Source organism: Galeopterus variegatus, unplaced genomic scaffold (assembly GCF_000696425.1).
Source record: "Galeopterus variegatus unplaced genomic scaffold, G_variegatus-3.0.2 Scaffold1480, whole genome shotgun sequence".
Classification (NCBI taxonomy): domain Eukaryota; kingdom Metazoa; phylum Chordata; class Mammalia; order Dermoptera; family Cynocephalidae; genus Galeopterus; species Galeopterus variegatus.
Window position 1 is genome coordinate 356,386 of NW_007727591.1, and position 11,815 is coordinate 368,200.

At 45.7% G+C, this 11,815-nt stretch overlaps 2 protein-coding genes across 2 annotated transcripts; both read right to left on the reverse strand.

Moving 5' to 3' along the window:
• Positions 1-791: 791 nt before the first annotated feature.
• LOC103594113 (filaggrin-2-like) lies at positions 792-2,383 on the reverse strand. Its single transcript, XM_008577302.1, has 2 exons — positions 2,082-2,383; positions 792-1,956 (listed from the first exon to the last, which is right to left on the reverse strand). Exons 1-2 carry the CDS (start codon positions 2,381-2,383, stop codon positions 792-794), a joined length of 1,467 nt encoding a protein of 488 aa, XP_008575524.1.
• A 3,849-nt stretch (positions 2,384-6,232) lies between these two features.
• FLG2 (filaggrin family member 2) lies at positions 6,233-10,363 on the reverse strand. The gene is made up of 2 exons (XM_008577303.1): positions 10,226-10,363; positions 6,233-9,388 (listed from the first exon to the last, which is right to left on the reverse strand). The coding sequence occupies exons 1-2, from the start codon at positions 10,361-10,363 to the stop codon at positions 6,233-6,235; spliced, it is 3,294 nt and encodes a 1,097-aa protein (XP_008575525.1).
• Between the last annotated feature and the right edge of the window lie 1,452 nt (positions 10,364-11,815).

Sequence of the window (11,815 nt, forward strand, 5' to 3'; positions counted from 1 at the left end):
AAAAGTTCAGATGTGGTGGAGTTTTGCCTTCTTTGGACTACTTATAGTTTATATCAGAGTTCTTCACTGCCATTAGATGTCCAGAGGTAGAAGAAAAATATGCATCTGACTCCATGGCAGGGAACTATATTTGTGTTTGTGGAGATGAAAGAGAAGAGAAACTATACTTCGATGAAAAGTTTATTAACAATTTGTATGCAATATAATTTTCTGAATCCTAGATCCAGGAGGTCATGACAATAAATTCCAAAATAGTAGTACAGAGTTCCAGTGGTGACACCAAAAGTTGCAAATATTCTGAATCTACACCTAGGGAACTATCACATTCTTTGTTCAGAACACAGAATGTGTTATAGTGTTACTAGAGAAATTCTGGCTCCTAAATCACGTCTTTTAGCTCCTGGATAGGTTTGTTAATATTTAATTAAAATGAAATCTAGAAAATCCAAATTTTGAGTCTCGGAAATAAAAACAAATGCTCATTTTATCCAAAAGCTCCCAAATAACTTTCTAATATAGTTCAGGATATAGTCCTAAATGTTATTTACTTCCTCCATTAACTACTTTCTAACCAAGGAGCTCAATGATTATGGAGCCATACCCCCCCCAAAAAAAATCTTGAACCAAACAAAAGTAAAAGAGTAGAGTGCTACAGTTAAAATAAAAGAACAGACATATATCCCTACTACCAAAAGAAGAAATCATGTTAAATATCTTAATTTCATGTTGTGTGCCTCATTTCTTCTTTGAGCTAGTTCTTATCTTGAGATACTTTATTTTCTATTGGTTTCTTATTCAAAGTCATAACAACACCTTTGTTCTTGGACATATTCATAGAGTGGAGTGTTGCTATCTAAGTAGAAGGAACCTGAGTCAGTTCTCTCCCTTCTGTTGTAAGCTCTGGCCTCAGAGCCTCTTGTCTGCTTATCCTCCACATCCAGACTATATCTTTTGATGCCCTTTGACAGGCTTGATCCTGACTCTTGCCTTTGCCTTCTGCCACCCCATGTGGTTGTACAGCTTGATAAACACCTATACCTACACTCTTCTGTTCCTGTAGGGTCTTGCCTATTAAGAAAGTCATTGAAAATGGGTCTTTGACTACTACTGCTGTCAGTTGCCTGCTCATAGATATCACTTGATTGACCATGGCTATATACTTGTCTTTCATTGTTGCTGAATCCAGATTGACTTTGAGTGTTTCCTGATTGTCCGTGACTCGATCCTAGTCTTGCTAAACTTGTGCTGGGTCTTACTTGCTCATAAACAGTTGTATCTCCCATATGATGCTGGCTTGATCCATGTATACCTATTGCATTGAACTCTGACTTATCATGCCCAGATACTAATTGTTCGTGGTTCTGTTTCCCCCAATCTTCTGAGTGCTCTTTATTGTCACTGTAGGATCCCTGCATTCTAGTTGAACTAGATTCAGAGTGGCCATGAGCTGATGTAGATTGCTCATGGCCAGATGCAAAGTGGTCACTAGACTGGCTATCAATAGATCCTTGCCTTCTGGCTGTCCTATATCCAGCTTGAACATGGATGTCATTTAAATGTTCATGAGTTACTACTGAATGCCCATTACTAGATATCTGCCATCTAGTTACACTGGATACAGACTGATTATGGGAATCAATTGATTGCCCATTACTTGGCTCTGACTGTCCATGATTTGAGCCCTGCCTTCCTGTTCTTTTGATTGCTTTGGATCCTCTATGATCAAAACTAGAAAATGATTGTTCATGTCTATACACTTGCTTATTTGTACCTATATCTGTTAACCTCAAAGGGCTAGAATTACGGCTGCTAGTTCTACTGCCCCCAGTAGGCCCAAACCCAGACTGACCATAGTCATATTCGGCACGCCCATAGCTTCCATGCTTCCAGCCACGACTCGATCCAGGGTACTGCTCATGACCAGACTGTGCAGATCTCGTGGTATGTTCTGACTGTCTGTGAGTAGTTCCCTGTCTCCCTTGAACTGAGGTTCTGGACTCCCCATGTTGAACTCCATGCTGGCCATGAGTGGATTCTGAGTGTCTGTGTGAGACTCCTGAGTGCTCTTCACTGTCGCTGACCTGGCTGTGACTAGATCCCCTTCCTCCAGTTGTACTGGACCCTGACCTTGGGTACTGCTCATGACCAGCATGGCCATGTCTAGTGGTATCTCCAGACTGTCTGTGAGTAGTTCCCTGTCTCCCTTGAACTGAGGATCTGGACTCTCCATGTTGAACTCCGTACTGGCCATGAGTGGATTCTGAGTGCCTGTGTGAGGCTTCTGAGTGCTCTTCACTATCACTGACCTGGCTGTGACTAGATCCCCTTCCTCCAGTTGTACTGGACCCTGACCTTGGGTACTGCTCATGACCAGCATAGCCATGTCTAGTGGTATCTCCAGACTGTCTGTGAGTAGTTCCCTGTCTCCTCGTATAACTTCGTTTAATGTATGCTATACGAAGTTATTACGACCCTGACCTTGGGTACTGCTCATGACCAGCATAGCCATGTCTAGTGGTATCTCCAGACTGTCTGTGAGTAGTTCCCTGTCTCCTCGTATAACTTCGTTTAATGTATGCTATACGAAGTTATTACGACCCTGACCTTGGGTACTGCTCATGACCAGCATAGCCATGTCTAGTGGTATCTCCAGACTGTCTGTGAGTAGTTCCCTGTCTCCTCGTATAACTTCGTTTAATGTATGCTATACGAAGTTATTACGACCCTGACCTTGGGTACTGCTCATGACCAGCATAGCCATGTCTAGTGGTATCTCCAGACTGTCTGTGAGTAGTTCCCTGTCTCCTCGTATAACTTCGTTTAATGTATGCTATACGAAGTTATTACGACCCTGACCTTGGGTACTGCTCATGACCAGCATAGCCATGTCTAGTGGTATCTCCAGACTGTCTGTGAGTAGTTCCCTGTCTCCTCGTATAACTTCGTTTAATGTATGCTATACGAAGTTATTACGACCCTGACCTTGGGTACTGCTCATGACCAGCATAGCCATGTCTAGTGGTATCTCCAGACTGTCTGTGAGTAGTTCCCTGTCTCCTCGTATAACTTCGTTTAATGTATGCTATACGAAGTTATTACGACCCTGACCTTGGGTACTGCTCATGACCAGCATAGCCATGTCTAGTGGTATCTCCAGACTGTCTGTGAGTAGTTCCCTGTCTCCTCGTATAACTTCGTTTAATGTATGCTATACGAAGTTATTACGACCCTGACCTTGGGTACTGCTCATGACCAGCATAGCCATGTCTAGTGGTATCTCCAGACTGTCTGTGAGTAGTTCCCTGTCTCCTCGTATAACTTCGTTTAATGTATGCTATACGAAGTTATTACGACCCTGACCTTGGGTACTGCTCATGACCAGCATAGCCATGTCTAGTGGTATCTCCAGACTGTCTGTGAGTAGTTCCCTGTCTCCTCGTATAACTTCGTTTAATGTATGCTATACGAAGTTATTACGACCCTGACCTTGGGTACTGCTCATGACCAGCATAGCCATGTCTAGTGGTATCTCCAGACTGTCTGTGAGTAGTTCCCTGTCTCCTCGTATAACTTCGTTTAATGTATGCTATACGAAGTTATTACGACCCTGACCTTGGGTACTGCTCATGACCAGCATAGCCATGTCTAGTGGTATCTCCAGACTGTCTGTGAGTAGTTCCCTGTCTCCTCGTATAACTTCGTTTAATGTATGCTATACGAAGTTATTACGACCCTGACCTTGGGTACTGCTCATGACCAGCATAGCCATGTCTAGTGGTATCTCCAGACTGTCTGTGAGTAGTTCCCTGTCTCCTCGTATAACTTCGTTTAATGTATGCTATACGAAGTTATTACGACCCTGACCTTGGGTACTGCTCATGACCAGCATAGCCATGTCTAGTGGTATCTCCAGACTGTCTGTGAGTAGTTCCCTGTCTCCTCGTATAACTTCGTTTAATGTATGCTATACGAAGTTATTACGACCCTGACCTTGGGTACTGCTCATGACCAGCATAGCCATGTCTAGTGGTATCTCCAGACTGTCTGTGAGTAGTTCCCTGTCTCCTCGTATAACTTCGTTTAATGTATGCTATACGAAGTTATTACGACCCTGACCTTGGGTACTGCTCATGACCAGCATAGCCATGTCTAGTGGTATCTCCAGACTGTCTGTGAGTAGTTCCCTGTCTCCTCGTATAACTTCGTTTAATGTATGCTATACGAAGTTATTACGACCCTGACCTTGGGTACTGCTCATGACCAGCATAGCCATGTCTAGTGGTATCTCCAGACTGTCTGTGAGTAGTTCCCTGTCTCCTCGTATAACTTCGTTTAATGTATGCTATACGAAGTTATTACGACCCTGACCTTGGGTACTGCTCATGACCAGCATAGCCATGTCTAGTGGTATCTCCAGACTGTCTGTGAGTAGTTCCCTGTCTCCTCGTATAACTTCGTTTAATGTATGCTATACGAAGTTATTACGACCCTGACCTTGGGTACTGCTCATGACCAGCATAGCCATGTCTAGTGGTATCTCCAGACTGTCTGTGAGTAGTTCCCTGTCTCCTCGTATAACTTCGTTTAATGTATGCTATACGAAGTTATTACGACCCTGACCTTGGGTACTGCTCATGACCAGCATAGCCATGTCTAGTGGTATCTCCAGACTGTCTGTGAGTAGTTCCCTGTCTCCTCGTATAACTTCGTTTAATGTATGCTATACGAAGTTATTACGACCCTGACCTTGGGTACTGCTCATGACCAGCATAGCCATGTCTAGTGGTATCTCCAGACTGTCTGTGAGTAGTTCCCTGTCTCCTCGTATAACTTCGTTTAATGTATGCTATACGAAGTTATTACGACCCTGACCTTGGGTACTGCTCATGACCAGCATAGCCATGTCTAGTGGTATCTCCAGACTGTCTGTGAGTAGTTCCCTGTCTCCTCGTATAACTTCGTTTAATGTATGCTATACGAAGTTATTACGACCCTGACCTTGGGTACTGCTCATGACCAGCATAGCCATGTCTAGTGGTATCTCCAGACTGTCTGTGAGTAGTTCCCTGTCTCCTCGTATAACTTCGTTTAATGTATGCTATACGAAGTTATTACGACCCTGACCTTGGGTACTGCTCATGACCAGCATAGCCATGTCTAGTGGTATCTCCAGACTGTCTGTGAGTAGTTCCCTGTCTCCTCGTATAACTTCGTTTAATGTATGCTATACGAAGTTATTACGACCCTGACCTTGGGTACTGCTCATGACCAGCATAGCCATGTCTAGTGGTATCTCCAGACTGTCTGTGAGTAGTTCCCTGTCTCCTCGTATAACTTCGTTTAATGTATGCTATACGAAGTTATTACGACCCTGACCTTGGGTACTGCTCATGACCAGCATAGCCATGTCTAGTGGTATCTCCAGACTGTCTGTGAGTAGTTCCCTGTCTCCTCGTATAACTTCGTTTAATGTATGCTATACGAAGTTATTACGACCCTGACCTTGGGTACTGCTCATGACCAGCATAGCCATGTCTAGTGGTATCTCCAGACTGTCTGTGAGTAGTTCCCTGTCTCCTCGTATAACTTCGTTTAATGTATGCTATACGAAGTTATTACGACCCTGACCTTGGGTACTGCTCATGACCAGCATAGCCATGTCTAGTGGTATCTCCAGACTGTCTGTGAGTAGTTCCCTGTCTCCTCGTATAACTTCGTTTAATGTATGCTATACGAAGTTATTACGACCCTGACCTTGGGTACTGCTCATGACCAGCATAGCCATGTCTAGTGGTATCTCCAGACTGTCTGTGAGTAGTTCCCTGTCTCCTCGTATAACTTCGTTTAATGTATGCTATACGAAGTTATTACGACCCTGACCTTGGGTACTGCTCATGACCAGCATAGCCATGTCTAGTGGTATCTCCAGACTGTCTGTGAGTAGTTCCCTGTCTCCTCGTATAACTTCGTTTAATGTATGCTATACGAAGTTATTACGACCCTGACCTTGGGTACTGCTCATGACCAGCATAGCCATGTCTAGTGGTATCTCCAGACTGTCTGTGAGTAGTTCCCTGTCTCCTCGTATAACTTCGTTTAATGTATGCTATACGAAGTTATTACGACCCTGACCTTGGGTACTGCTCATGACCAGCATAGCCATGTCTAGTGGTATCTCCAGACTGTCTGTGAGTAGTTCCCTGTCTCCTCGTATAACTTCGTTTAATGTATGCTATACGAAGTTATTACGTGGATTCTGAGTGTCTGGGTGAGGCTCCTGAGTGCTCTTCACTATCACTGACCTGGCTGTGACTAGACCCCCTTCCTCCGACGACTGGCCTGAGCCAGACCCATGCTGGCCGTAGCCAGAAGACTGACCATAGCCCGACCCTTGCTGGCCGTAGCCAGATGACTGGCCTGAGCCAGACCCATGCTGGCCGTAGCCAGACAACTGGCCTGAGCCAGACCCATGCTGGCCGTAGCCAGACAACTGGCCTGAGCCAGACCCATGCTGGCCGTAGCCAGAAGACTGACCATAGCCTGACCCATGCTGGCCGTAGCCAGATGACTGGCCTGAGCCAGACCCATGCTGGCCGTAGCCAGATGACTGGCCTGAGCCAGACCCATGCTGGCCGTAGCCAGATGACTGACCTGAGCCCGACCCATGCTGGCCGTAGCCAGAAGACTGACCATAGCCTGACCCGTGCTGGCCGTATCCTGACGTCTGACCTGATCCAGACCCGTGCTGGCCATAGCCAGATGTCTGACCTGAGCCAGACCCATGCTGGCCGTAGCCAGACGTTTGACCTGAGCCAGACCCATGCTGGCCGTAGCCAGACGTTTGACCTGAGCCAGACCCGTGCTGGCCATAGCCAGAGGACTGACCTGAGCTAGACCCGTGCTGGCCATAGCCAGAAGACTGACCTGAGCTAGACCCGTGCTGGCCATAGCCAGAGGACTGGCCTGAACGAGACCCGTGCTGGCCGTAGCCAGACAACTGGCCTGAGCCAGACCCGTGCTGGCCGTAGCCAGAGGACTGACCTGATCCAGTCCCTTGCTGGCCGTAGCCTGACGACTGACCTGATCCAGTCCTGTGCTGGCTGTATCCTGATGACTGACCTGATCCAGACCCGTGCTGGCCATAGCCAGATGACTGACCTGATCCAGTCCCTTGCTGGCCATAGCCTGACAAATGACCTGATCCAGACTCATGCTGGCCGTAGCCAGAGGACTGGGCTGAGCCAGACCCGTGCTGGCCATAGCCAGTCGTCTGACCTGATTCAGACCCGTGCTGGCCATATCCAGAGGACAGGGCTGAGCCAGACCCATGCTGGCTGTGGCCAGACGAATGACCTGATCCAGATCCATAGTGTGCATAACCAGACGACTGACCTGAGCCTGACCCCTGCTGGCCATAGCCAGAAGACTGACCATAGCCCGACCCATGCTGGCCATAGCCAGAAGACTGACCTGAGCCAGACCCGTGCTGGCCGTAGCCAGAGGACTGACCTGATCCAGACCCGTGCTGGCTGTAGCCTGACGACTGACCTGATCCAGACCCGTGCTGGCCGTAGCCAGACGACTGGCTTGAGCCAGACCCATGCTGGCCATAGCCAGAGGACTGGCCTGAGCCAGACCTGTGCTGGCCATAGCCAGAGGACTGACCTGATCCAGTCCCATGCTGGCCATATCCTGACGACTGACCTGATCCAGACCCGTGCTGGCCATAGCCAGATGACTGACCTGATCCAGTCCCTTGCTGGCCGTAGCCTGACGAATGACCTGATCCAGACCCATGCTGGCCGTAGCCAGAGGACTGGGCTGAGCCAGACCCATGCTGGCCATAGCCAGTCGTCTGACCTGATTCAGACCCATGCTGGCCATAGCCAGAGGACTGGCCTGAGCCAGACCCTTGCTGGCTGTGGCCAGACGAATGACCTGATCCAGTCCCTTGTTGGCCAAAGCCAGACATCTGACCTGATTCAGACCCATGCTGGCCATAGCCAGACGACTGGCCTGAGCCAGACCCATGCTGTCCAAAGCCAGAGGACTGACCTGAGCCAGACCCATGTTTTTCAAAGCCAGATGACTGACCTGAGCTAGTCCCATGTTTGCCATAGCCACATGACTGACTTGATCCTGACCCTTGTTGTCCACAGCCAGGCTGACATGATCTAGATCCATGTTGTCTATAGCCAGAGGGCTGACTTAAGCCTGTTCTATGTTGTTCATAGGTACAGGACTGATCTGAACCAGACCCATGTTGACTACATTTGGAAAATTCTTTTGAACAGGACCCTTTTTGATGTGAGTTTGAATAGCGTCCACAGGAACCTGATCTATGTTGACCATAACTAGAACATTGACTTGTTCCTGACCCATATTGTCCATGGCAAGAGGAATGACTTGAGCCTGTTCCCTGTTGTCCTCCACAGTTCTGTGCTTGACCACATTCTCTAGATCCATATCTTCTCCTACTAGGAGACTGGCTACAGGATCTAGGCTCAAGTTGACCATATCCAGAGGACTGACCTTCTGAGATACACACCTGACCTTGTCCTCCACTACTTCCTGGTTGACAGTCTGGTTGGGTACAGCTAGATTGATTTCCTTGTACTCCAAATCTACTTGTCTGACAAGAACTAGAAGCATTTTGTGACCTTCCACACCCTCCTGAATTGCTGTAACCACATACATGACTTTGCCTCACACTATCTCCTGAACCTGCAGAGCTACACTCAAGATATCCTCCAGTCCTTCTTGACTGAGTAGAGTTTGACTCATGCCCATTGGTCTCCAATTCATGTGACAGACCACCCTGTCCTTTCCTTCCCCAACTCTCTGATTCAGATCCAGATTCATATTCCTCCCCAGATTCCCTAGAGGGGCGAACATGTGACTTGCTTCTTCTTTCTCCCAGCTCTCCAGAGCTGGAACCATGTCTGTCTTTGCCACTACTCCATGAATGACCAGAGCTAGACCCCCGGCGTCTTTTCTCAGATCCCTCTTGATTCTCTGAGCTGGAAAAATCACCTCGCCTTCCCAACCTCCTAGAGTTGGACCCATGTCTATGTTTTCTAGTTTCCCTCAAGCCCCCAGAATTATATCCATACTTCTCTCCCTCACTCCAACTTGAATGTCTGTAACCTGATTTCTGTCCTGGTGTCTCTTCTTCCTCTTCTGTTTCACTTTCTTCCTCTTGGTGTCGGTGACCATGCCTACGCTTCTTTGACCCTGAAGCTTTGCAGTATTCTTTGCTGAGAACCTTGTTGCAGGCCATAGCCAGCTTGAATATCATCAGAAGAAACTCAGTAAAGTCCAGTCTTCGATCATGATCTCTATCCAGCATATGCATGATGACATCCACTGTGTCTGGATCATCTGGGTTCTGTATATGAGTGACACACCAATGAAGACCTGGTCAGTCTAGCCCACATATTCAGCTAAAACATTCAAGTAGGGATGTGGAATTGTGGATGTTTGACCTTATGCAGTTTTAATCCAATGGAGGATTACTTTAGGGGTAATAGAAAGTAAAGACTATTGGGATCCTTGAAAGAAGACATTTCAAGGATCTAAACTAGAGATTAAGTGCTCAGGTATGACATATAAGAAGGAGTGAAATAAACATCCTTGAAAGAAGACATTTCAAGGATCTAAACTAGAGATTAAGTGCTCAGGTATGACATATGAGAAGGAGTGAAATAAAGTTCAGTAACTGGTGTATCTTAGTTTTACATAAATTTTACATATTACATATTAACATATTCTGCTAGGATCTGTTATTTTGAAGTAAATAGCTGAGTGCTTCCTAAGTAGATGGAAAAAATGCATGTATTTTGTTTTCAGTTTGTAATCATCCTAGCTACTTTGTTAGCTTCTCTTGTAGATGATTTCTTTCTATATACGTTTTTCCCATTTGATAGAGTAATTTATTAATTCATGTCTTAGCACAAATTTATTTTCTGCTTTTTCAGAAGGAGAAACCTGGCCACACAAGAAAGTCTGGGGTCTAGCAAGTGGGAATGCACAGGAAGGTGAGGAAGAAACATTCACCTTCTTTAAAATACATGCTGCCTTAACAGACTTTCTGATGTCCCCAAAATACTGTTCATAGAGTTTGCTCAAAGACCACTGTAACTGTGAACTTTTTAGCTAATATTGATTATGTAACAGAGCATGTATAGGACTCCAGCTGACTTTATTCCTGCTACATGGTTCTCACCTTCAGAATTGGACGAAACTCTTTCTCAAGAAGTTCCTTTAGCTCATCCTTGCTCAGTGTGCTACATTCCCCATCTTGGTTGGTGTATTTATAGAAAATATCAATGACGGTGACAACACTTCTCAAGAGGTCGGTCATCTTTTTACAAGTTTAAGTGAACCTGGAAAGAAAAAAACAAAAGACTCTGCCTATTATTCATTTTCTTTCTCTTTAATTTATCAGCAGTTCTCATTTTAATAATAATCATTATGATTTTTCAAACCTCTTGTTTCTTTTGAACCTCAACAAGTAAGGATGGATCAGGGATGATCCAATACCTTTAACACAGTAAAAATTAACTTTGTTAACTTTGAGTTACTTTGCTGAGATCCAGTCATGGCATGTTATTGGCCCAACTGGGAATAGATCTTAGGTCTCCATATTTCTTGTCCTGGATGAATTTGGTCTCTTTATAATGTCTCTACACTTTGGGTACTTTGGTGTCCTGAGTGTTGTCCTAGGGCTTCCAGACTTTCCAGAAACAGCCAGATGCCATTTCCCCAATCTCTCTAATTTTATTGCTTTTTTGAGTCAAATGTGACATGCCTTCCAGCATGTGCATCTATTTTCTCTCTGGGCACCAGAAGCTGAACTAGACCCTTATGGCCTTCAGCAAATGGGCAAAGTGGGCCAATAATATCTTAGTGCTTCAGAGGCATGAGGTAGCCCTTGTCAGAGCTCAGAAACTAGCCTAACCTCAACACTTAAGCAAACACTGTTCTCTTTCATCAGTCAGGGAGAAAAGCTTAGCAATACAGGTAGCAGTTTGACTGGTGGATAATTAGATCTGGGAGCTCTGGAAAGCAACACTGAACAAGGGACTCTACAACAGCACCAGCCTCCTCCCTATTTGAGCTGTACAGCCCCAGAAAAGGTGGTATACAGAAAGACTGGCCTAGAAGAAGGCAAACCTCTACTTTTTTTTTTTTGGTGCTGGCTTGTATGGGGATCTGAACCCTTGACATGTGTGTTTTAACACTGTGCTCTACCAACTGAGCCAACCCACCATCTCCTGAACTTCTACTTGCATTATTCTTCTCCATAAAGACAAACTTCTTCCAAAAAGACCCCAGAATAAACTAACTTAACCAAACAAACGAGCACACAAAAAGGAAAACAATGAATAAACAAACAGAAAGCAAGGCAAAGTACTCATATATATGAACTCTGCCTTAGCTAATACCAACTATCCAGAGATGTAGCTGGATGAATTTTCTCTCACCTGGTTCACCAAAGGAACACGTAGGATAAAGCCTGATGGAGCTTGCAGGGTGATGATGGATTGGGATAGTGGCCCTTATATAGTTTATAACATGTAGGTGCTGCTCTCTGTGGGGTGTGCTGATTCATCTCCAATCAAACCTAACTCCACCTCTCTACATGTTTATCTTCCTCCTTCTTCACATTCTCATCTGTAAGATAATTGCAGAAAGGCTGGTACCAGCCCCACCTTCCAGTATGAGGACATGTTGCAGGACACTTTTTTTCAGGGTCATACACGTGTGAAAAGTAGAGATTTTTAGAGAACTTGTATAATTCATTTTCTTTATC